At 41.3% G+C, this 25,767-nt stretch overlaps 1 protein-coding gene across 3 annotated transcripts in view; it reads left to right on the plus strand.

Moving 5' to 3' along the window:
• The window catches only part of Alpk1 (alpha kinase 1), a 98,084-nt gene extending 75,522 nt beyond the window's left edge, over positions 1-22,562 (plus strand). For 2 of the 3 annotated variants that reach the window (XM_070022472.1, XM_070022470.1), the window contains exons 6-15: positions 915-974; positions 1,905-1,991; positions 3,886-3,962; positions 4,745-4,840; positions 6,446-6,550; positions 7,593-9,741; positions 12,317-12,470; positions 18,047-18,209; positions 19,348-19,534; positions 21,298-22,562. In XM_070022472.1, coding sequence (XP_069878573.1) covers positions 915-974; positions 1,905-1,991; positions 3,886-3,962; positions 4,745-4,840; positions 6,446-6,550; positions 7,593-9,741; positions 12,317-12,470; positions 18,047-18,209; positions 19,348-19,534; positions 21,298-21,497 — 3,278 coding nt within the window. In that variant the 3' untranslated portion in view covers positions 21,498-22,562. The remainder of the gene's footprint in view (positions 1-914; positions 975-1,904; positions 1,992-3,885; positions 3,963-4,744; positions 4,841-6,445; positions 6,551-7,592; positions 9,742-12,316; positions 12,471-18,046; positions 18,210-19,347; positions 19,535-21,297) is intronic. The other variant, XM_070022473.1, reaches the window with a different exon arrangement.
• Positions 22,563-25,767: the final 3,205 nt, after the last annotated feature.

The following is a 25,767-nucleotide window of genomic DNA, read 5'->3' on the forward strand; positions in this document are numbered from 1 at the left end:
GGTGTCTAGATACATGCATACACACGCACACATATGTACAAGTATTATATGTGTGTGTGTATGCACATGTCTATATATAAAATAAACTGCCATTTCAGATACTTTGTGGATGCTTACCTTGCCATCTACTGAAAATGTCATCTCTTTCAGTTTTACATAGAACCGTTGATTGTTTTTAAAACAGAATATTTTCAAGGAAAGTTATGGTTTTTGTTAGAATACATCTATCTTAGAACAGAAACTATTTGTAGAGGCCTGATGGTATGTGCCTCTAATTTCAGCACTCAGGGGCAGAGGCAGAATAATTACAAGCTCCAGACCAGCTTGGTAAGACCCTGCCTCAAAAACACCAAAAATAAATCTTAAAAAATAAGTAAATAAATATGAAAAATGCATGTTCAGAAATGATTGCATGGCATTTGACCTCTGTTTCTTTTCAAATTTTTTATTGTGATTAAGTGATTACATAATTTCCCAAATTTCCCAGTATTGTGGGATAGTGATGCTTAAAGTCACAAACACATTCTAACTTTCCTGGAGCAAATTGTCTATCGCGGTCTATAACATTTATGAGTTCTATGAGCTTTGTGATACAGTTATTTCTTCCACATTGGGTGATATGTACATTTCTTTTGTTTTGCATAGGATCAGCTGTTCCCTCTTTCCTACTTGTTCCCTCCCTCCCATCACTGCCATTGAGTTCCTTAGTTCATTTTGGTCAATGTCCAGTGCAGTGGATGGGTCCCGCTGTTGTATGTTTTTCCCTGATTCCCTCTAGTTCTGTGTCATCTTCCTGGTTCCCCTCTGGTATACACATATATACCATACAGTGATCAGCACCATGGGGTTATTTAGTAGTGATTCGACCAGATGAGTGGAAGTCCTTTGTTTCTTAATTGACCTCTGTTTTTCAGGAAAACTTTTAAAAGCAGAATATATCCTCAGCAGTCTCATAAGCAACAATGGGGCAACAGGTGAGAACATCAATCCTCACAGTGATTTATCCCCAGTCCTATCAGATTCTAATATGTGTGTGTGTGTGTGTGTGTGTGTGTGTGTGTGTGTGTGTGTGTGTGTGTGTGTGTGTGTGTGTATGGTTTTTTTTTTCAGTCATGGGGCTTGAACTCAGGGCCTGGGTACTGTCCCTGAACTCTTTTGCTCAAGGCTAGCAATCTACCACTTTAAGCCATAGATCTACTTCTGGTTTTCTGGTGATTAATTGAAGATAAGAGTCTCATGGACTTTCCTACCCAGACTGGCTTTGAACCACCATCCTCAGATCTCAGCCTCCTGAGTAGCTAGGATTACAGGCGTGAGCCACTGGTGTCCCGCCCAGAGTCTAATTTAATCACAGCATAATGACCTAATCCTTATTCTACACTAGATGTTCACAGAACTACGTAGAACTGGCTTTGTACTGATGAGTTAGGTGACTTTTGGTCAGACATCTGTGTTTCTGTTTCTCTGATTCCAAATACAAGGCTTGAGTCTGTAATACTCAGAACCATGATATAGAGGATCATGGGTCAAGGCCAGTCTGAGCAGAAAAGTTTCTAAGACTTCATCTCCAAAATAACTAGCAAAAATCTAGGGCTGGAGGTGTAGCTCAAGTAGTAGATCACCACCCATGAGCAAGCAAGTGATGTGAGTTTGATCCTGAGATCAAACCCAGTATTGGGAGGGAAAAGAAAGGAACGTAATAATTACTAATATCATATATATACATATATATGTACATATATATATGATATATGGTATTATATACATATATATGGATATATGTATGTATATACATATACATATATATATGGTTTGGTTTACCAGGTTATTTCCTTAGTAACTCCAGGCATCTTCGTCCTACCCCTGCACCCCCCCACCCCCACCCTGCCTTTTTTTTCTTTTAGGTACCTGGCAGTACAGAAAAGAAAGTGACAAGATCCTGGTTCAGTCCGTCTGCATACAAATCAGAGGGCAAATTCTGCAAAAGCTAGGTACTCACTCCAACCCTCCCTTCCAGTAACGGTGCACTTACAGAGTCTGGCTCCAAAACTTCACTACGGAATTTTCTTACTGCATCTGGTTAAATTGTTGATACTTAGTTTCCTCACTGGAGAGAGAATAACATTTAGAATTCTAGGAGCTGAGCTGGATGTGGTGCTTACTCTGCTAGTTGGGAGACTGGACCCTTTGGGTCCAGAAGTTCAAGATGAGAAGGAGCAGCCACAGCAAGGCCATACTAATAATTAACTATGAAATTAATGATAGATAGATAGATAGATAGATAGATAATAGCCGAGCTATTATCAATATTAATACAATTTAAAAATTCTCTCTAGCTTCATTAGAGAAATTTACCTCTGACTCAGTTTTGCAAGAAATTGAATTATATAGACATTATATTATATATATATGTGTGTGTGTGTTATATATAATATAGAATATTTATTTAATATATAATGTATATGAATATATATTAACTGCTTCTCTTTCTCTAGTTTTTGTGATAATGATAATGAGGTTTGAGCTTTCGTCTTGATGCATGCCTCTAGCTGCTAGTAGCACTTGCTTCTAAACTCATCAAAACCTTTCACTTGTTCACTCTTTAGGGTAGTCACAAATTTTTCAAGCAAAATTTACAAGCCATAATTATGCTTTAAAGTTATGCAAACTAACAGAATTGAAATTTTTAAGAGATGTCTTCTAAAAAACTAAAATAACTATATATACTATGATAGTATATTATATGCAAATTTTAGAATAATTCTTAACTATTCACCAGTGAAATGGAAAAAAATATTATCAGTATTGAAACAACTGAAAAAACAAATTGTGTCAATGTAATCAGCCCTGAGTTTTCTTTTCTTTTCTTTTTGCAAATTCTTTATTGTGATTAAGTGATTACATAATTTCCCAAATTTCACAGTATTATGGGATAGTGATGCTTATTTAAAGTCACAAACACATTCTAACTTTCATGGGGCAAATTGTCTATCATGGTCTATAACATTTATGAGTTCTATGAGCTTTGACAATACAGTTATTTCTTCCACATTGGGTGATATGTACATTTCTTTTGTTTTGCATAGCATCAGCTGTTCCCTCTTTCCCACTTGTTCCCTCCCTCCCATCGATGCCATTAAGTTGCTTAGTTCATTTTGATCAATGTCCAGGGCAGCTGATGGGTCCCGCTGTTGTATGTTATTCCCTGATTCCCTCTAGTTCTGTGTCCTCCTAGAATTCCTCTGGTCAGCCCTGAGTTTTCTTAACAAGATACAATAAACCTTTTTTTTTTTTTTTGTCAGTCTTGGAGCTTGAATTCAGGGCCTGGGCACTGTCCCTGAATTCTTAAGTGAGTCCCTGAATTCAAAGTGAGTGCTCTACCATTTGAGCCACAGCAACACTTTCAGTTTTCTGGTGATTTATTGGAGATAAGAGTCTAATGGACTTTCCTGCCCGGGCTGGCTTTGTCCAGGATCCTCAGATCTCAGTCTCCTGAGTAGCTAGGATTACAAGCATGAGCCACTAGTGCCCAGCTTTTTCTGTTTCTTTTCTATTTTTTCTTTTCTTTCTCTTTCTTCCCTCTTGTGTGTGATGATACTGGGGGCTTGAACTCAGGACCTGGGCACTCTGTTTTAACTTATTACCACTCAAGACTGGAGGTCTATCACAGCTCCACAGCTCCACTTCCAGATTTTCAGTAGTTAATTAGAGATAAGCGTCTTCGATTTATCTGCCTTGAACTTGAATCCTCAGATCACAGCCTCATTGTGTGGCATGGATTACAGATCTGAGCCACCAGCAAGATTATTTTCTAACACAGACGTTATAGATATTAGCTGCTTCTTTCTGTGTGTCCCATTTTGTGTTTTGTTTGATTGATTTTAGGCATGTGGTATGAAGCGGCAGAGTTAATATGGGCCTCAATCGCAGGATACTTGACTCTTCCTCAGCCAGATAAAAAGGTTGTATGTCTAGTGTGTCTTTTTTCTACTTTCCCACATTTCTCCTTAGATGATTATCTCCTAATAAAACAGTTAAGTTGACCATTTATCAATTTCATGTTCCTATTTTTATTTACTTCATGAACATAGGACCAGGAAAATACATTAACTTCCTTTTGTCTCATTCTTCCTGACTCACAGTTACACTCAGCATATACCCAGTGTTTCTATAATCATGCATTTGCCTCTTCTGCTTCATTCACTATTTTCCTTATCATGTATTTAGCCTTCTCCTAATTCTAGAGCAAAGTTGGGTTGACCAAGGTGCTGTATATGGACAATTGTTCTTCTTAAGTTAATAGTTTATGTAGCATCTTAAAGAAATCAAAAAGCAAACCTTGGCTTTCCGACTGGGCATTTTCATTCTCTGTAATTTTATGGGAATATTCTCCTCATTGTCTGAAGCTGCAGGATATTTATTCCACCTATTAGAGCTTTATCAGTAGTGTTCTGTCTACAACATGGATTGAATGGAATATGAGCTCTCTTTCTTAGGCCCGTTATTCATCCTTAGCAGTATGGACCAGTTAGTGCAGACTTAATGAAACCCAACTAAGAAATGTCATTGTTTTTAGTTGGTCCATAAGCCAGTGACATCAGTTCTGAAGCATTTCCCAGATCATAGCAGTAATAGGGTAATAGGCAAGTGGTTCAGGTGGGAGGTTAATCATTGCCTTTCGGCCATAGATAAGAGCAATAGTCAACTCTAAATTCTAATCTGATGCATTTGTTTTCTCTTACAGGGCATCTCCACATCCCTTGGTATCTTGGCAGACATCTTTGTTTCCATGAGCAAGAATGATTATGAAAGGTTTAAAAACAATCCACGGATTAACCTGGTAGTCATTGTTTGTCAAATATATGGTTCATAATGGTGACAAAGCAATTCATACTGTTCCCTTGTACAACTGTCAACATTACTTTTGGTGCTGGTTAGTCAATTACTTTCCCAGGAGAGTGGGGGTTGGGAGCACATAAGCTCGCCTAGAATAATGTAACTAAACCTATCTAGCACCTAGTAGAAAATCACACAGCGGACACTTGAAAAAGTCCTAGTGAATGAATGAATGAATGAATATCATCAAAGTGATTTTGAGTTCCGTTTATTTCTTTTCAAATGATCGCAAAATTCAGCATCCAAACGTGGGCCATCTTGATGATAGAGGAATTTTGAAACCTTTTACCATCTATTCAAATCATGCATCAGTCATTTATTCCAATATTCTTACCCTTAATAGTAATGACTATGAGTATTTATTTATTATCCTACTGCTCAAAAACCATGTGGCTATCCATACATACCTTATAAGATAGAACAGAATGTATCATTCCTAGCTTACAAAAAAACGTGATCCATGGTCTAGAAAACTAACAAACCTCTAGTTTTCCCAGCTAGTAGGAGAAAAATCTCGAAGCAGAACCTGGAGCATTGGCAATAACATTGAACTCTGTCCAGGCAGCATTGAAACTAAGATTATTTTCATATCATATCTACTGTCCCTTTATTAAATACCCAAAAGGACAATAGTAACCTACTCCACATTAGTGTAACAAGCACACCTTGCTCTTAGTCATATGAATCTCATGGAGTTGCTACTTCTATTCTCAAATGAAAACAAAAAAGTTTATGTCCTTTGTTCAGTGAACTTGTTACTGATGATGGTTCAGAATTAGAGATTTTTAAGTTAGACACTAGTGATTCATACCTGAGTCCTATCTACTCAGGAGGCTGAGATCTGGAGGATGACAGTTCGAAGCCATCCCAGGCAGAAAAGTCAAGAACACATTAGTCTGGAGGTGAGGCTCAATTGGTAGAATGCCAGCTGGGAGGGCTTATAAGCCAAAGCAAGCTCCTGACAGGAGCCCTGATACCACATTAATATTAATTAATCAGTCACAAATTTCCAGTACCTCTTGAATCCCTTTTCCACTTTATTTTTCCCCAGAACACTTACCACCACTTGATGCTATCTATTTTACTTATTTTGTGGGTAACAGTCTGTCTCTGTCAACATAGTAAGCCACTGTCCATCTCCCCTCAGAGTCTACAACAGTGCCTGTCCCATGGAGATACTGACTAAATGAACGAATCCTCAAGAATAACACTGAAATAGTTGATTGGGGTTGCAAAATGTCATGAGAACCAAGACTACCACATTTTTCAGAGACGCCAGAAGCCTGTCTGGCTTACTTTGCACATAGTAGCCCTCTTTAGAATGTAGATGGAGGAGGGGGGTGGGAGGGAGATGCTGGGAGAAAGAATAGTCAGTGTTCTGGAGTTTTTAATCAAGACCCACTTAGTCTTGCTTAGTATTTTCTGACAGGTTTCCAGTGAGGAGTAAGGAATCCTTCAGAATCTTGAGAAGTAAACAAAGACATTTCATCCCACGATGTTGTTCATTGATAAGTAATGATTGCTGATTCCTTTCTTCTGTGTCTCGCAGGGCTTGCTCAAGGAGTTTGATCACCAATTGCTGTCGGCGGCAGAAGCCTGCAAGCTAGCGGCTGCCTTCAGTGCCTACACACCTCTGTTTGTGCTCACAGCTGTGGTAAATAGACTGCGGCTCTTCTGGGGCCCCAGCCCCTGGGGACTCTAACAGGCAGCCAGGGGGAGGGAAAGGTGTCACCTAAAGGAGATTTGGGCCTCATGGTTGGCGATTGTGCTAAGACTCAACCTGGAGAAAAGAGCAGACAGTCAGAATGGCCATGTCTTTTTGGTAGCTAATTCAGCCCAAGTGTATAATGTTGCTAGTTCTAAAACAATGGTTCTCAAGCCTGGCAACACAGAGAATAAGCCCAAAGAGCCTTTTCAAAATACACATGCCTAGACTCTACGCTAGATCTATTAACAGCAAATCTCTGAGACTGGTGCACTGAGAATTCTTTTATTTTGAAATACCATTAGCCTTCCACATCCAGAGGTTCTATGTCTACAAAGTCAACCAACTTAGGATCAAAAATATGCACACGCAAACCTCAGTAATGACCACAAATCCACCATCTTTAATCAAAAAACATCAGGAGTCAGGCAATGATGGCTCACACCTGTAATCCTAGCCTCTCAGGAGACTGGGATCTAAAGATCGTGACTTAAAGCCAGCTTGGGCAAGAGAGTCCATGAGACTCTTGTATCCAATTAACCACCAAAGAGCCAGAATTACAGCTGTGACTCAAGTGGTAGAATGCTGTTAGCCGTGAGCAAAAATGCTCAGGGACAATGTCCAGTTCCTGAGTTCAAGTTCAAGACTGGTGCATGCACACACACACACACACACACACACACACACACACACACACACACACACACACACACACACACACACACACACACACACACACATCATAAGGGTTACAGCTAGATGGTAGCTAAAGATAATTTCTTACCCATTCGTATTAACTAATACTTACATTCCAGGCCATTCTTTCTATTCTTCAACAGGTCTCGGTGTTTGCTCATCTTCCTTAGACTATTTGTGGGCTGTTTCATTTCCTAAAATATTTCTAAGGATTGTCCTCTAGCAATGGAGAGTTTGTCCTGGTTCACTTCGTTTCCCATTCAACATCTCATTTTGCATTTGGTATTTTCTTTAGAACATCCGTGGCACATGCTTGTTGTCCTTCGCTAGTTCTCGTGACTGCCCTGCAGGCATGAAAAATGCGTATCTGTGTGCAGCCCAAGAGGCCTTTGAGATTGGCCTCCTGAGCAAGAAGCATGATGAGCCAGTGACTGGCAAACAAGAGCTTCACAGCTTCATCAAAGCCGCCTTGGGTCTCACCATAGTGCACCGAAGACTGCACGGAGAGACGGTGGCCGTGTGTGCGGCAAATGAACTCTGCCTCACAGCCATGGGGAAGCTGTATTTCTTTGGCACTTCCTCCAGAAGTCAGGACAGAGAAGCCCTCTCTCGGGAAATCATGACTGCTATCAGGCAGGTGAAGGATCTTTTCCATGTCCAAAGTTTCTCAAATTTAGATGACAGATCTTACGTTCCAGAGAGTTTCAAGAGTAGATTGGATAAACCGATCTTGCATGGGCAAGTGGATTTCCAAAAAATCCTTGAGGCCTATTCACAGCACCATACTTCAGTGTGTGAGGTTTTTGAAAGCAGCTGTGGAAGCAAGAAAGACCAACAGAAAGACACAAAAACAGGAGTCTGTGTCACTGCTCTAAAAACAGAAACAAAATCCATGGATACAGTGAGTATGACACAAGACAACCCATGCTCTCAAGAAAGCAGGGGAATGAACTCCTCCATAATGGCTGAGGAAGGTCGGGAGAGGCTCAGAAGGGCAGAAAGGAGAAACTGGACCCATTCTGATGCATTCCGAGTCTCCCTGGATCAAGGGATGGAGACTGAGACTGAGCCGCCTGACCAGAGCAATGGGAGGAGAGATGTTTTGAACAAGTCCCAGAGTGACAGCCAGAACTCCAGTTCTTGGAGCAAGTTCTCCGGGCTTAGTTCTTCTACGAGCTGGGAGGAAGTAAATTACCATGTGGAAGATAAGTCCGTGAGACAAGAGTGCAGCAAAGAAGACCATCTTGTTGATACTCAGTGTTCGACTGCATTGTCTGAGGAGCTGGAGGTGGAGAATGACAAGGACAGAAGACCTATGCACTTATTGTCTCCACCATCTCCTGATCTCTCTCTCCAGGGAACCAAAGTTGACCATTTAGAGGCTTCTCAGAGTCAGCTACACACACAGATGCCCCTGACAACAACAACAAACACTTGCAACACCACAAACACTTGTCTGGCCTCTAGCCCAGGATTATTAGAAGGAGGACAAAACCGTATCCCGGAAGTCAGACCTGAAGGACCTGGAAGTTCTTCAGCTCACTGCAGACCTTCCAGCACTTCCGTTTCTTGCCTTTCACTGGGTAATGGCAGGTGCAAGTACCTGACCAGATACCCATCTGTCCAAGAAGAAGAAGCTTTTGAAAAAATTGATGTTTTTCCAAAGCCAAATGGTGACTTCAGAAACTGGCACAGGGAAGAGAAGGGAAAAGAACTCACTGCAAGATTCAAAGACTCTCTATTTACAGAGAATCCATCCTGGGTTGACCCGGAAGGAGAAACAGCTGAACATACAGAAGATGGGTCCTTAGGCTTCCAAGCAGTCATGGGCAGTGCTCAGGGCAACCAATGCAGGTTGGTGTCTAGCTCCTTCAGTCCTCATTGGCCTGCCCAGAATCTTGACTCAGGAAAGAATGGTGGCTCAGTTGAAGATCAGAAAATTGACCCTGATGCCACAACAGAGGATGAGGAGGGTCAGCTGCTTGCCAGCACAGGTGTCTGCTCCATTGGTGAACATGGACTTTGTAGACCATTCATGGTGATGCAATTCTCTGTTCCAAGACCTGACACCTTCAAATCCTGTCTAAGTGGGAACGCTTCCTTCCCTGGCATCAGTGAGGACTGCACCACCACGGAGGAAGGGAAAGAAGCTGTAATCCCGCTCAACTGCAGCCAGAACTCCAGCTCAACCCCTTTCTGGTGGCTGAAATCACCTGCATTTTCCAGTGGTTCTTCAGAAGGGGACAACTCATGGTCCTTTCTAAAGTCCAGTAGAAGTTCTTCTGTTTCAGTGCCAGGAATCACCAAGGAAGAGACCCTGGAGGCTCGAACCCTGCAATCTGATGACTTTGAAAAACTGCTGGCAGGAGTGAGACAGGATTGGCTACTGCAGAGACTGGAGAATACAGGAGTTTTTAAGCCCTGCCAACTCCAGCGGGCACACAGTAAGTACCATGTTTTTGGGTGGCACGGCTTCATGGAACATCTATGTTTGGGGGCTTCTGAAGAGTTTGTGTAGATCACTTAAAGCTCATGAAAGTAACACTATTGTCTGTGAGTACATAGTGAAAAGTGTAGGTTACCTGACCCCTCCACTTTTTGTGTAAAGGATCCTAATGATTGCCAAGAATAAAGATTGGCTCAGGCCAATCATAAGATATTGGAAGTTTTCTATACAGTCACATTAGACAGAAAGGGAGCTGGGATCTCAGAGGATTTGAACAAAACTAGCCAACTTGTTTTGCACCCTCCCTTTCCTCCCCCACCCCACCCCAGCCATCATTCTAGGAGGATAGCATCCTGTGGGCAGAGATTTCCATACTTGTCCACCCTAAGCAATTTCTTGCCAATCCATGAATCTATCAGGCTACACCTTGCCTTAGTTTGTTTGGCATGCTATAGCAAAATATCATTAACTGGGTGGATGATAAACATGTGGAATTTGTTCCTCATAAATTCTAAGAATGCTAGGAAGTCTAATGCTAAGAGACAGAAAGTTTGGGTGTCTGGTGAGATAGAGACTTCTGGTACATAGATAGAGAGTTTTCTGTGTATCTTCCCAAGGTGGGAGGGGCTGGGGACTTCCTCATGATGCATTCGTCTCTCCCAGAGAGCCCTCCCTCCCAATACCATTACCTTTGAGGTTAGGATTTCAACATGTAATTTTTTTTTTTTTTTTGTTGGTCGTGGGGCTTGAACTCTGGGCCTGGGCGCTGTCCCTCAGCTCTTCAGCTCAAGGTGAGCGCTCTACCACTTGAGCTACAGCGCCACTTCCGGTTTTCTGGTGGTTTATTGGAGATAGGAGTCTCACGGTCTCTCCTGCCCGGGCTGGCTTTGAACCACGATCCTCAGATCTCAGCTTCCTGAGTAGCTAGGATTACAGGCGTGAGCCACCAGCGCCCGGCTCAACATGTAAAATTTGAGAAGACCCAAATGTTCTGACCACAGCATTCTTATAGTTGCAATCAGTTGTGACTTCTACCAAAATCAGGAGGCTGAAGCCAGTTGCTCAGTGGTGAAGAAGCTGGAGAAAGACAAGTTATTCTTTTAAGCCCAGAGAATCATATGTAACAGAATTATTCAAATGAGAAAATTGTTCAAAAGTGTGTCTCAGAAAAAATTAACTACATGGATTACTTAGCAATGGATATTAAATAGTAATTCTGTGTGTGTGTGTGTGTGTGTGTGTGTGTGTGTGTGTGTGTGTGTGTGTGTGTGTGTGTGTGCTGGTACTTGAACTCAGGGCCTGGGTGCTATCCCAGAGATTTTCTGCTCAAGGCTGGTGCTCTACCACTTGAATCCAGTTTCACTCTGGATTTTTGCTGGTTAATTGGAGATAAGAGTCTCATGGATTTTCCTGACTGGGTTGGCTTCAAATCTCAATCCTTAGATCTCAGCTCCTGTGTAGCTAGGTTTACAGGTGTGAGCCACCACCTCCCAGCTCTAAGTATTAATCCTTACTTTTAGCACCAAGTGAGAATTCCTTGGAGATCTTTCATCCCAGAGAACACATCCAATAGACCTGGGTCAGTGATGACAACATCAATTATTTTAGGAGCTCATCCTTGCTGATCCAATGTTGAAAACTTCTGCTTCAAAGTACTCCAGCGATTTGCTCATGGCTTTGAACTCAGATCAAAACACAAGATCAGGTCACCACTATGAAAACTAATATTCCCTAGTAGTAGCATTCCCCTACTACTGTAAGGTGCTGAAATTTCAAAATCATATTTCTTATAGTTGGGTAATTGCTCTATTGATATTTACTGTTATTGTTTATCAATGTATAGATGAGAAGCGCAGTAGAGGGAACCAATTCCAGAAGTTATGGGAATAGAACAAGTGGAAAAAAGAACTCTTTCTTGTCTTTTCTCTGTATTTGCCACCCTCCCTGAGTGTGGAAGGGACAAGCGGTTCACCTTCCATTTCCATCTCAGCTTCTTCTGATCACTCAATCCTGTTCACTGTCTCCCCAATGCAAACCATTCCCTTCTCACACTTGCAGGTGTCTTTTAAGTATTTTGTCTCCTGAGTCTCCCATTCTTCCCTTCACTATCACAATCCAGACACCAGATGTCTTTGTTCACTGAATTTTAACTTGGGCACCAAATTACATCCCTTTATTAATATTCCTGTTGGTACATTACCTGAGTTATGTAACTGTAAACCTTTATAATAATAATGAAGTATAACTCCCCCAAAAAAAGTTCATGTAGGTCTTCCCCTAGAAAAGATGTTCTTCTGCTTAATGATCTTCTTCTTTCCGTTAGCATGGAGAGACTTCTTCCTATCTCCTCTTTTTCTTTTTCAATTGAATTCACATCTTTGTACAGCTGTAGGGAGATGCTTCACTATGTAACTTAGGATCTCTGATGTTGTCAGGGGTCTATTAGGTAAATTATTTGTTTCCCTCTGACCTGACAGAACAATGTGAGGTTCCCAGATCATAAGAAATTTATGAGCATTATTCATAATCTGACATCTTTCTAAAAAAAATCACCTTGTTTTTTTTATTTCCAGATGCTCTTTTATTAAAATATTCGAAAAAGTCTGAATTGTGGACAGCCCAAGAAACTGCTGTGTATTTGGGTGACTATCTGAATGTGAAGAAGAAAGGCAAACAAAGAAATGCTTTTTGGGTTCATTATCTTCATCAGGAAGAAACTCTGGGGAGGTATTGTAAACATTTACGTTACCAGTGGAAAATGGGCTAAGCTTTCCTACAGCTAAGTAACCACACAGGAAGTTCTGAAAAATGCTGAAAATGCTTTAAAAACAAAAAGGTCCGAATACAAACTCTTTTCATCTGTATTATTAATTAATGATAGTGCCTTGAAGACCCTGTTCTGTCAGCCACGCTGCTGCGTGGTTTGTGTCGTACACGATTTCAGCTTTCAATCTGCCAGTACCAGAGTTTGAACACAAAGACTTTGTGCTCACAAAGTTTGCTTGCCCATCTGATGCTTTACTGATAGAGACATGCCTTTACCCCTGCATTTGGTTGGTTATTTTGGAAATGAAATTTCATGGTTTTATTTAATCCAGGCTGGCTTTGAACCATGATCCTGGATCTGAGACTCTTGGGTAGTTAGCATGAGCTACTTGCCTTCAATGTGGGAAACATTTTGAACATCACCTGTAAGATAAGAAAAAAGTCAGAAAAATATGTGGAGGTCATGAATGAAGCAAGTTCAGCTATGTTTGTCACCTTTCACATAAGTGTAGAGATAGGCAGCATGAGGGAGCAGCAGTAGACAAAAGTTACACACAAAGGGAGTGACCAAAAGCCACTCAGATATACTCAGCAGTGGCTACATCCTTGACAGAAAGGTCGTTGAACATCTCACTCTCCAGAGACAAGTGCCTGTCTGCTTTGCCATCATTCTTGGTTAATTTTTTTGGTCTTGGTCGGTTCTTGAGTCATGAATTCTGGGCCTGGGCGCTGTCCCTCAGCTCTTCAGCTCAAGGCTAGCACTCTACCACTTGAGCCACAGCACTACTTCTGGTTTTCTGGTGGTTCATTGGAGATAAGAGTCTCACAGAGTTTCCTTACCCGGGCTGGCTTTGAACTGCTATTCTCAGACCTCAGCCTCCTGAGTAGCTAGGATTACAGACGTGAGGTTGGCTGGTTAAAATTGTTAAATAACAACTCACCTGAATATTAGTGATACCATCGTTGGGTTTGAGCCCTAGCTTTTTTGTTAATTGTTGTTGTTTTCCTTTCTTTTTTTTTTTTTTTTGCTGGACGTGGGGCCTGAACTGTGGGCCTGGTCTCTGTCCCTCAGCTCTTCAGCTCAAGGCTAGCACTCTACCACTTGAGCCACAGCGCCACTTCCAGCTTTTTCTGCTTATGTGGTGCTGAGGAATCGAACCCAGGGCCTCATGCATGCAAGGCAAGCGCTCTACCACTGAGCCACCTTCCCAGCCCTTGTTGTTTTCATTTATTTGTTTGTTTGGCTTGTTGTTGTTGTTGTTGTTGTTTTCTTGTGCCAGCACTGAGGCTTGCACTCAGGGCCTATGCTCTGTCCCTTAGCTTTATCATTCAAAATTGATGTTCTACCACTTGTGCGACAGCTCCACTTCCAGATTTTTGTTGGGTAACTGGAAATAAAAGACTTTCCTGCCTCTTTGGCTTCCAGTTACAATCCTCAGCTTTTGGCCACCTGAGTGAGGCCTAGTTTTGTACTATTTATAAATTTTGAAGACTTATAAGTCAAAAATAAATAAAGAAATGACTTATTCACTGAAACTTTTTTTGGGGGGAGAGGGGGTCTAGAACTTAAAGCCTAAGCACTGTCCCTGAGCCTTTTTGTGCTTGAGACTAGTGCTCTACCACTTGAACTGCAGCACCACTTCCAGCTCTTCCTGAGTAGTTAATTGGAGATAAGAGTCTCACAGACTTTCCTGCCCAGGCTGGCTTCAAACTGTAATCCTCAGATCTCAGCTGCCTGAATTGCTAGTATTACAGGCATTAGCCACCAGCACCCAGCTTACTGAAACTTTTGAAGTTGACTTTATTCTTTTTTTTTCTTTTTTTGTTAGTCATGGGGCTTGAACTCTGGGCCTGGGCACTGTCCCTCAGCTCTTCAGCTCAAGGCTAGCGCTCTACCACTTGAGCCACAGCCCCACTTCTGGTTTTTTTGGAGATAAGAGTCTCATGGACTTTCCTCCCCAGGTTGACTTTTGAACCATGATCCTCAGATCTCAGCCTTCTAATAGCTAGGATTATAGGCATGAGCCTCTGGCACCTGGCTGTTGACCTTATTCTTTACCTAAATCCAAATAATATAAGACAAAAAAAGGGAAGGAAAAAAAGATTGAGTCTTGTTTTTTTTCTGAACTTCAAAGGATTGAACAAGTAGATTATAATTTATTGTGTCCATATAAGTGTTAAGTACTTCTTGATCAAAGTCACCCCTTTAGTAGACTCTTGGTAAACAGTAAACATATCTCTTTAAAAGTTGATTATTACAATAACAGTAGCACACGACAGAGCACAGGCAAGGTACCAAGCCCTGTTCGAAGTGATTTATGCACTATGTAATTAATACTTGTTCAACTTTTTGAGTTAGGTGCTATTATTGTCCCCACCTATGAATGAGGAAACTGAGATGCAGAGATGTAAGTGGTAGAATGACACATGACAATGGAGTAGCATCCCTCAGATACATGTGTTAAAATTCCCAAAACCAAGCCAGGCACCAGTGGCTCACATCTGTAATCCTAGCTACTCAGGAAATTGAGATCTGAGGCTCACAGTTCAAAACCAGATGGGCAGGAAAGTCCATGAGACCCATGTCCATTAGAAAACCTGAAGTGGCACTATGTGTTCAAAGTGGCAAAGCTCTAGCCTTAAGCTAAAAAGCTCAGCGACAGCACCCAGGCCCCGAGTTCAAGCCCCACAACTGACACAAAACAAACAAACAAACAATAAGGTTCCCAATACTAAGTGGAAATAGAATCATGTCAGATGTAGTTAAAATAAGGTCATACCAAATTAGAGTGAATCCTTAACCTTACTAGGGAATACATAACTGGTATACTTATTTATATATAAACAAATTTGGAGATAAGCATGCAGACAGGGTGACTATCATGTGGCAATTATAGTTATGCTGGCATAAAACAAGGAAATTCTAGAAGTTAGGAGAAAGGCCTGAACAGATCCTTCCTTAGTGACCCCAGAGGACACACGGAACCCACTAACACATAGATATGAACATCCAGCTCTACAATTGTAAGAAAATCCATTTGTATTGTTTAAGACAAGTTTGTGTACTTGTCATACATCACTTGTCATACATCACTTTCCCTAGGAAATGGATATGCTGAGAAACTTCCAAGGAGGGTTTGAAATAAGTAATAAATTGCAAATAAGAGACTCAGAGAATAGAGTGTCTGATTAGAAGAAGATAACAGAGCAAATAGAACAAAAGCACTACCTAAATAGAAAACTTAGGGTCATTTTCCAGAATTGCCAAATAACACCTTCAAATACAAGAATCACACTGAGTCCTGAGGAAAGTAGGAATGGAAACGAAACAGAGGACAAACAGGAAGCAAGGAAGGAAAGAAGGAAAAAGGAAGGAATGAAGGAAGGAAGGGAGGGAAGGAGGGAGAGGGAAAAGAAGGAAGGGAAATCATAAGTCCACTCTTAGGAGCAGTACATAGTAGTCAAACCAGACTATGAAGGATAAAGAAACCATCTTAAAACAGTTAATAAAGCATAACAAAAGCAGATTACATACAAAAAATATCCATTAGACATATAACTGATTTCTGAGAAGAAACAGCTGAAGTCTGAAATAATGGAAGTCATGTACTTGAAACTGTCTTTCACAGAAGACAAAATAAAGACATTTGCTGTTTAAAAGGAGGGAAAAACAGACCACAAGAGTTTACCAGTAACCGATCTTCACCAAAGAAAAAATAGAACAATCTCAGAAAAAAAAAGAGCCAAGGGGAAGAATGAATGGTCCCGTGTTCACAGTGGTCATCCCCTACCTAGACTCAATTCCACTGGCAGCATGTTGAAGAAATGCGTCAGTACCATTACACAACTCTGGGCCTCCATCAACAAAGCAAAGTTCTGAATTGGGTCTCAGGGACTTTCCACATAGAACGAACTATGGTAGTACCGAATTACTCTAAGGACATTTACTCCTCCACAGCTTTTTTCTTTTTTTCTTTTTTGGGTCCGGTCATGGGGCCTGAACTCTGGGCCTGGGCACTGTCCCTCAGCTCTTCAGCTCAAGGCTAGCACTCTACCACTTGAGCCACAGCGCCACTTCCGGCTTTTTTCTTTTTGCTTATGTGGTGCTGAGGAATCGAACCCAGGGCCTCAGGCATGCAAGGCAAGCACTCTACCACTGAGCCACCTTCCCAGCCCCTCCTCCACAGCTTTCTGAGGCCACTTAGATTCCTCCTTTATAGACTCCACTGTCATATTTCCTGTCTGATCTTCAGAGACTAACCACCTTAGATCCCACTGCATATTGGAATCAGAAACTTCTGGTGTGAGTTCGCTCTCACTGAGGTCCATATGCCAGTTCCCTTTGACCTTTGGAGGTCACTCTAGTCACATGTGTTATCACTCATAAACTCACACCAGCTTATAGAAAGTCTGAACTTCACTATAGTACTTATTGTTTTACTTCATCTTGTATCTTCTCTCTCCAACTGGGTTATAAGCTCTTGAAATATATCTCCTGCTTTCTTTAAATACTCTTAGGGCCAGGCCCCAGTAGCTCATGCCTGTAAATCCTAACTACTCAGGAGATCAGTGACTGTGGTTTGAGGCCAGCTCTGGCAGGAAAAACTAGGAGACTTACCTCCATGAACTTCCAAAAAGTTGGAGCTGTGGCTCAAGTGGTAGCCTTGAGCAAAAAGGCTCAGACACAGTGCTCAGGTTCTGAGTTCAAGCCCAAGGACTAATACACACACAACACACACACACACACACACACACACACACACACACACACACACACACACACACACACACACACACACACACACACACACACCACTCAGGACTAGCATATGTTGTGCCCATAATAGGGGCTTGTGGGAAATAAGAATTTGGAGGAATGAAATAATCACTTGAGGGAGGGATGGAGGAAGACTGCAGATTGACTCAATGATGTGTTTCAATGAGAAAGACCTGGCTTCAAAGTCCAAGCATGCTCCGTGCTGATGCCCGTGGCTTACCAGCAAAATGTGGCAGACATAAGGTGTCCACTTTCTCTGTGTGTGTATGTGTGTGTGCACACGTGTGTGTGCTTGTGCATGCCTGTAATGGGGCTTGAAATCAAGGCCTTACACTCTCACTTGGCTTTTTCTCTCAAGGCTGCTGCTCTACCACTTGAGCCACACCTCCACTTCAGCCTTTCTACTGAAAGAAAGAATCTGGAAAAGTCTTATGGACATTTCTGGCTAGGCTGCTTCAAACCTGATTTCTTAGATCTCAGCCTCCTGAGTAGCTAGGATTACAGGTGTGAGCCACCAGCCCCAGGCCACACCCTCCCTCCATCAGCCATATCTTTATGGGACAGTTAGTATTGGGTGTGTTTCACGGTCCAGGTGCCCTTGCAGAATTATTTGAATTGCAAGTCACAATAACTAATATTGATTTGAATAAGGCAGGGGAAATGACAGCAAGCATTTTTGCATAACTTTGTCTTCTCTCTTTTACTCTATAATAAAGAAGATCCCTTTCATATTGTGTTGTGTGGATTTCTCCATCCATAGATATGTTGGGAAAGAATACAAAGAGCAGAAGGAGCTCTGGCACCATTTTATTGATGTGGAGCGGCAGATGACAGCACAGCACTATGTGACAGAATTTAACAAGAGACTCTATGAACAAAAGATTCAAACACAAATATTCTATATTCCATCCGCAGTATTACTGGTAAGGCTTCTTTTCTTTTTTTTCTGTTTTTGTCAGTCACAAGTCTTGAACTCAAGACCTGGGTGTTGGCCCTTAGATTTTTCTCTCAAGGTAGCATACTACCACTTTGAGCCATAGTTCCACTTCTGGTTTTCTGGTGGCTAACTGGAGATAAGAATCTCATGGACTTTTCTGCCTGGGAAGGCTTTAAATCCTTATCCTCAGATCTCAACCTCTCGAGTAGCTAGGATGACAGATGTAAGCCACCAGTACCTGGCTTTACAGGTGAGGTTTTTAGGAAATGAAATGGTTAAACAGGCCTATACACATATGCTAGATTAGATTTCTATCCATACACTGTCTGCATCCACCACCATTGTGATAAAACCCAATAAACTCAGTTCCAGAATTCCTTCATCAGCTTCATTAGCACTATCTCCTTAGACAGATGAGTGTGAACTATGACCCTATGTCCCCATAATGCATTTTATATCTTCCAAGTTGAACATTTGAATATCAGTTGATCCTGGTATCTTATCTCACATGGTCAAGTTATTTGTTTTTTTGTTTGTTTTTTTGTTTGTTTGTTTGATCTGGTCGTGGGGCCTGAACTCTGGGCCTGGGCGCTGTCCCTCAGCTCTTTAGCTCAAGGCTAGTGCTTTACCTCTTGAGCCACAGCACCACTTTCGACTTTTTTCTTTTTGCTTATGTGGTGCTGAGAAATCGAACCCAGGGCCTCATGCATGCAAGGTAAGCGCTCTACCACTGAGCCACCTTCCCAGCCCCACATGGTCAAGTTATTATTCTTCATTATTTACTTTGTTGCATTATCACTGAACTTCCAGGAAGAGATGTGCCACATAAATCTCATTTTACATCTGTTTGCCCCGTTCTTTGCAACCAAGTGCTAAGCTACAAACACCTATCTAATTTATCATTATTCAGTTCCAACTCTACTTGCATTTTCACATATTATCCTTTCAAAGACCTAAAGGGAAGGTATTATTAGTATTTTACTGACTACATAGATAAGGAAATTGAAGTCTAAAATAACAAAGCAACTAAGTGGCAGAGCATAAGTTTAAATGGAGATCTACTCAACTCCAAAGGCCAGGAGTTTAACCATAATGCTATACTACATCTCATTTTTGTTTTTCAGCTTTTAGAAGACAAAACAATAAAGGGATGTATCACCGTGGAACCTTATATACTGGGAGACTTTGTAAAGTTGTCAAATAACACAAAAGTGGTAAAAAGAGAATACAAAGCCACAGATTATGGCTTGGCTTATGGCCATTTTTCTTATGAGTTTTCTAATCACAGAGATGTTGTGGTTGATTTACAGGGTATGTAAAACTGTGAATTTTATTTTGAATATCACTTATATGCAATTTATTTTGAGTAGTACTTATATATAATTAGCTTCATTAATCATTATTTAATAGAATATTTGGTGTGTAGGATTCTGTTAGAATCAATTGATTTTCTTGCAGGTAGCAAATTATTCCCTTAATTTTTTTTTTGGGGGGGGGGTCCGGTCGTGGGGCCTGAACTCTGGGCCTGGGTGCTGTCCCTCAGCTCTTCAGCTCAAGGCTAGCGCTCTACCACTTGAGCCACAGTGCCACTTCCGGCTTTTTTCTTTTTGCTTATGTGGTGGTGAGGAATCGAACCCAGGGCCTCAAGCATGCAAGGCAAGTGCTCTACCACTGAGGCACCTTCCCAGCCCCCCCCCACTTAATTTTTTTAAAAAAGTCTAACTTTTACAAGTTTATAAAGTATCGCATTATTAGTGGGGAGCGGAGGGGGTGGAGAAGGGAGTCCTCTAGCGGCTCCACAAAAACTAATGTAGATTTCCTATTATTGTGTTTTTAAATCCATTTTTTCTATTCTGTAGCCCTTTATTCTTATTTCAAGTATGATACAGAGTATCATAATTGAGATCATTATGAAATAGAAAACTATATATACTTAAGTCTGACTTTTAAAAAATATCTACATCAATATTTGAGTTTTTACAATTCTACTTAGAATTGTTTTGAGCCTCTCACTACTACTTAGCTTTTTTACTCAGGGCTGGTGCTCTACCTCTTGAACCATACCTTTGCTTCTATCTTTTTGTTGGTTCATTGGAGATAAGAGTCTCTTGATTTGTACCCCAGGGTTGGCTTCAATCCATAATCCTTAGATCTCAGCCTTCTAAGTAGCTAGGATTATGGGGGTGAGCCACTGGCCTCTAGCTCATAAGAATTCTTACTAACAAACATTCTTCCCTTTATGTAAATGACAAATGAGATTTATTATAATTATTTCTAATAATGACCACTTTGTTTCCATCTATAGCATTTATAATCTGTCACATTATGTTTTAGTTGATTATAGTTTATTGATCTGCTCCACTTTACAAGAACTTTATTTCAGTGAGTACAAATATGTTTGACTAGCTTGTTACTACTGCATATCCATCACCAGCAACACTCTGTTGGTACAGTGTCTACACTTCGTGGATACCCGCTAATGAATGGATGAATATATAAATTAAGGACAGCTAAAGCACTAAAGAACTTCCAAACTGTGATATAAGTATTCTATTGTGATTTTTTTTTTGGTCAGTCATGGGGCTTGAACTCATGGTCTGAGTACTGTCTCTGAGCTCTTTTGCTCAAGGCTAGCACTCTACCACTTTGAGCCACAGCTCCACTTCAGGTTTTCTGGTGGTTAATCAGAGATAAGAGTCTCAAAGACTTTCCCGCCTGGAATGGCTTTGAATCCCAATCCTCAGATCTCAGCTTCCTGAGTAGTTATAAGTATAGGCATGAGCCACCAGTGCCCAGCTCAATATTGTGATATTAGTCATTATTCTAAGTGCATTTTATTGCTACTAATTCCTTGAGATGATCATAAATGACAAATATAATGTGGCAAAATCAATTCTCCTTCTTAAGCTTAAAAATTTAAAAGGCAGCCGAAAACTCCTAAGTTACTAACCTTCAACCACGGTAGAAACCCAAATTTTAAAGACTCTCTTTAAGCATGTGTGTGCATTTTTCTTTCTTTGCCTCTAAAATGTGTGGCTACCATTTATAGACGAATATATTCTTTTCTCTTTCAGGCTGGGTGACTGGTAATGGCAAAGGCCTCATTTACCTCACAGATCCCCAGATTCACTCTGTTGATCAGAAAGACGTCACGACCAATTTTGGAAAGAAAGGAATTTTTTACTTCTTTAAGAACCAGCATGAAAAATGTAATGAAATATGCCATCGCCTTTCTCTGATGAGGCCTGCAATAGAAAAACACAGCAAGCCATAGACTGCATGGGTCATGTGATAGTCTTTGGTGCTCACCAGCATCAGTCTCTCTCTCCTTCCAGGCACATGGGACATGGCATCGCCTGGTCTTTTCAGGCCGGGACAGGCCATGGGCTCATTCTGGCCCATGATTTGGCTGAGGGTGGTGGGTGGTGAGAACTGTGGCTTACCCTTAGAGTCTTGAGCTTTCATTTACATTTTTGTTCAAGGCTGGCACTTTACCACTTGAGCCACAGTTCCATTTCCATGGCCAGTGGTTTCTGAGAGCAACTGATGAGTGTCAATGTCAGGCCTCATTGAACTTCCAGAACATGACACAGAGTCTCTTTCCTGCTGCCACGGTTAAGGAGAGTTTGTCAGGAGGCAGCCATGGTAAACCTCCATTTACAGTGAAGACAACTTGGAGAAGACCAGAGAGGAGCCTCATCTGACCACGACAAATACAAAGCTCTGCTGAGAAATAAACTTTTTATTGTTCATGCCATTGAGGTTTGAGAGCTTTGGTCATAATCTGTCAAATTTTATACTATCGTACCATTGGTGCTTTATATCTGGGTTTAGGATGTGTGTGTGTGTGTGTGTGTGTGTGTGTGTGTGTGTGTGTGTGTGCCAGTACTGAGTCTTGAACTCACAGGTGCCTGAGTGCTGTCCCTTATCTTTTTCATTCAAGTCTAGAGCTCTACCTGAAGCTCCACTTCAGGCATTTTTAATGGGCATCATATTATCAACAGTAATTCATTGCAATTACCTTTTGTCTTATTTATGTGAAAAATTATTTCTCAAGTTTAGAATCTTGAGCAGAGCAGAGCAGAAAGGGAAAAGAAGGGCAAAACTATGTGCAAGGAGCTCAGGCCTGTAATCTTGACCACTCAGGAGCTTGAAGCCATTCCAGGACAGGAAAGTCCATGAGACGCTCATGTCCAATTAATCAGCAAAAAGCAGGAAGTGAAGCTGTGGCTCAAGTGATAGAACACTAGCCTTGAGTGAAAAAGTTAAGGGACAGATCCCAGGCCCCCTGAGTTCAAGCCCCAGTATCGGCACAGAGAAAAGAAAGGGGGAGGGAAAGAAGGAAGGAAGGAAGGAAAGAAGGAAGGAAGGAAAAAAGGGAGGGAGGGAAAGGGAAAAAAGAAAGAAATTGAGAGTTGACCTAGCTGTATGGCTCTGATACCGAATCTTTGATAAAATGATATTAGGAGCTTTGGTCATCTCAAGTCTCAGCCAGGACTGCTCTTGCTTGTGTTCACTCTCTCTCTCTCATTCTCAATCTCTCTCTCTCTCTCTCTCTCTCTCTCTCTCTCTCTCTCTCTCTCTCTCTCTCTCTCTCTCTCTCTCTCTCTCTCTCTCTCTCTCTCTCTCCCTCCCTCCCTCCCTCCCTCCCTCCCTCCTCCCTCCCTCTTGCTGACTGGGGGTGAGAAGCCTCCATGTCTCATCACATGGCCTGTCCATAGGACATGACAACTGACTTTTTAAAAAATACTTTTTTTAATTGTAAAAATAGTGTACAGAGGGGTTACAGTTACATGAGTAAGGTAATGAGTATATTTCCTATTGAGCATTGTTACCTCCTCCTTTGTTTTCCCCTACCATCCTTTCCCTCTCCACCTCCCCAACTCCTCCCTCCTACAGCCCCCCCAAGTTGTAAAATTGGTTTTCATCATAGTGTCTTGTACATCTCATTGTTACAATGAATCAACCTGTATTCCTATTTAAGCATTTTGTTTTTTCCCTTCCCCTCCCCAAATTAGGAAAATGTATATACAAGATGCAGGGTACTGGAATCAAATACAGTGAAAACAGGGGTTTATACCATGGGGGGAGAACATACAAAAGAAACAAACAAAACCACATAGTGCATTAAAAGTATGTTAAAAACAATAGCATGAAATAAAAAACCACTTGTGTCCCTGTCTTGGGGTTAATTTCACTTAACATCATCTTATATGGTCATATGTACACAGACAGCTGACTTTTACCAGAATGAAAAGTCCTAAGTCTTTTGTAGCCTCGTCACTGAAGTAGTATGCTATCACTTCTCATTGTTGTTCATACTGATCAACCTTGGGGGAGACTAAAGGGGCCTGAATGCCAGCAAGTGGGGATCACCGGGGAGCCAGTCCAAGATTGTTTTCTGCCTCAGGATCCTGCTCTGGGGCCTTGTGTCTTTTCATATCCTAGTATGACTGCTTAATGGTTGATGCTTAGTCCATTTTTGTTTAAATAGATGGATGTGCTGGGCACCAGTGACTCAGCCTGTAGTCCCAGCTACTTAGAAAGAGTAGGGGATCTTGGTTTAAGGACAACTCAGGCATACATATAAGATCCTCTCTCAACCAGTAGCTGAGTATGGTCCCATGCTTGTCATCCCAGCCACAGGGGAGGCTAGGGTCAGGAGGATCAATGTTTTAAGCCATTCTAGACATTCTGGTCTGAGCATTCTGGCTCATACCTATAATCCTAGCAATACAGGAAGCTAAGATCTGAAGATCCTGGTTCAGAGTCCTTATAGATAGACAAATTTAAGAGACTCTTATCTTCTAATTAACCATCAAAAAGCTAAAACTGGAGGTGTGGCTCAAGTGGTAAAGGGTCAGCTGAGCAAGAGCTTGAGGCCTTGAGTTCAAGCCCTGGTATCAGCACAAAAAAAAGGGAAGGGAAGAGAAAGGGAAAGAAATAAGGAATAAGGCAAAAGAAAAATAAGGGAAGGGGAAAAGGAAGGAAGGGAAAGGAAGAGGAAAAAGAAAAGGAAGGGAAGGGAGGGGAAAGGAGGGGAGGGGAGGGGGAGGGTAGAGCACAGGACTTCCAGGTCTGGAGGTGTGATGGCATCAAGCTACACTAAAACAATCAGTGCAGAATTAGGGCTGAGGGTTATAGTTCAGTGGTACAAACCCCAGTACTTCCGTAAATAAGTAAGTAAACAAATAATGAATAAATGATTAATGAGGAAGATGTCAACAATCATGCTGTGCATGATGTTATGCTTTTTAGATGCTCTATTAATGCTAATTCACTTCCTAACTTACCGGAGAAGGTGAGAGGCAATTTAAAAAAAAAAAAAAAGAATGTCTGAGCTCTCTGAGATTCAGAAAATCATTCCACAACCAGGTAGTGGAGATCTACAGATATATAGATAGAAGGAAAGAAAAACTACAATTTTTCTCTCTCTTATAAACTTGTTCTGTATTCCAACTTTAACTTCATCCCTCCATGTCTTAATAGGTGTTTCTCATCGCCAAATGGATATGGAAAATTTTTCAAGGAATTCTTCAGAAAATTCAATGATCCTAATTTTTCTAATTTGAAGTGTTTTTTTTTTTTTTAATCTTGTTCTTTTCTTACTGGCGTGCAGGACCCTGTGAAATGACAATCTTTTAAGAGATGAGTTTCAGGAATTTTGTTCCTCTGCACGAGATTTAATCTTTATCCTTTCAGAGATAAGAAACATCAGGCTGTTATTCTTTGAGTACCATATTGTTTTGAAGGTGATATGTGTTCTACAGTTTGGGATATACAGATGTCCTGTGCCTGAACAGATTCCCTTAGAAACTAGGTGTAAAATGTAAGAAGCAAAAGAGAGTGAGAGGGAGAAAAAAAAAATAAATCTCTTTATTATGGTGCCTAAAGCTTCGGTGTGAGCGAGTCTGCAGCTGCACGAGGAGAAAATGCATTCAGATATATAATGCAAGTGTGAATAATCCTGTCTCAAATGCTGCTTGCAGACTGCTCCAAGCTTTGTCAGGTGAACTTGAACCGGGCCATCAGCTTCGCCTAGTTCTCATTGCACACTCTGTCTATCACCCCGGGGCATTCACCATCTTGACTGTTGTTTCAAGAGAACAAGCAATCCATCATTGAGCCAGGGAGTCACTTTCTCATAGAAAAGTAAAATCAGCATGTGCCAGTGCTCAACCCTTGTGGTTTGCAGATTAAAATGATACATGGCGACTCACGTGTTACGAGAAAGATTAAGTCGGTTATCTTGTTCCGATGCCCAGACAAAAGAATTCCCTTCAAGCAAGTTAAGTAGGAATTTTCCAGAAGCTGAAAACATTGGGCTTAAGGACTCGATGCTAAGACAGAGGATTTAATGAGAAAGCAGGAAGAAAAAAAAATGTCATTTTACAACTAAGCACTAGTTGTATTCTCTGCATGAGATAAGGACAAAGAAGAATTGAGTGCTGTGAAATCTTTGTGTAAGTCTCTGCTGTTTGAGATGCCAACTTGAGATGGACACACGATTTATTGTTTCCCACGATTGATTTAAATATGGTGAA

Source organism: Dipodomys merriami, unplaced genomic scaffold (genome assembly GCF_024711535.1).
Source record: "Dipodomys merriami isolate MVZ:Mamm:240054 unplaced genomic scaffold, mDipMer1.0.p SCAF_15, whole genome shotgun sequence".
Taxonomy (NCBI): Eukaryota; Metazoa; Chordata; class Mammalia; order Rodentia; family Heteromyidae; genus Dipodomys; species Dipodomys merriami.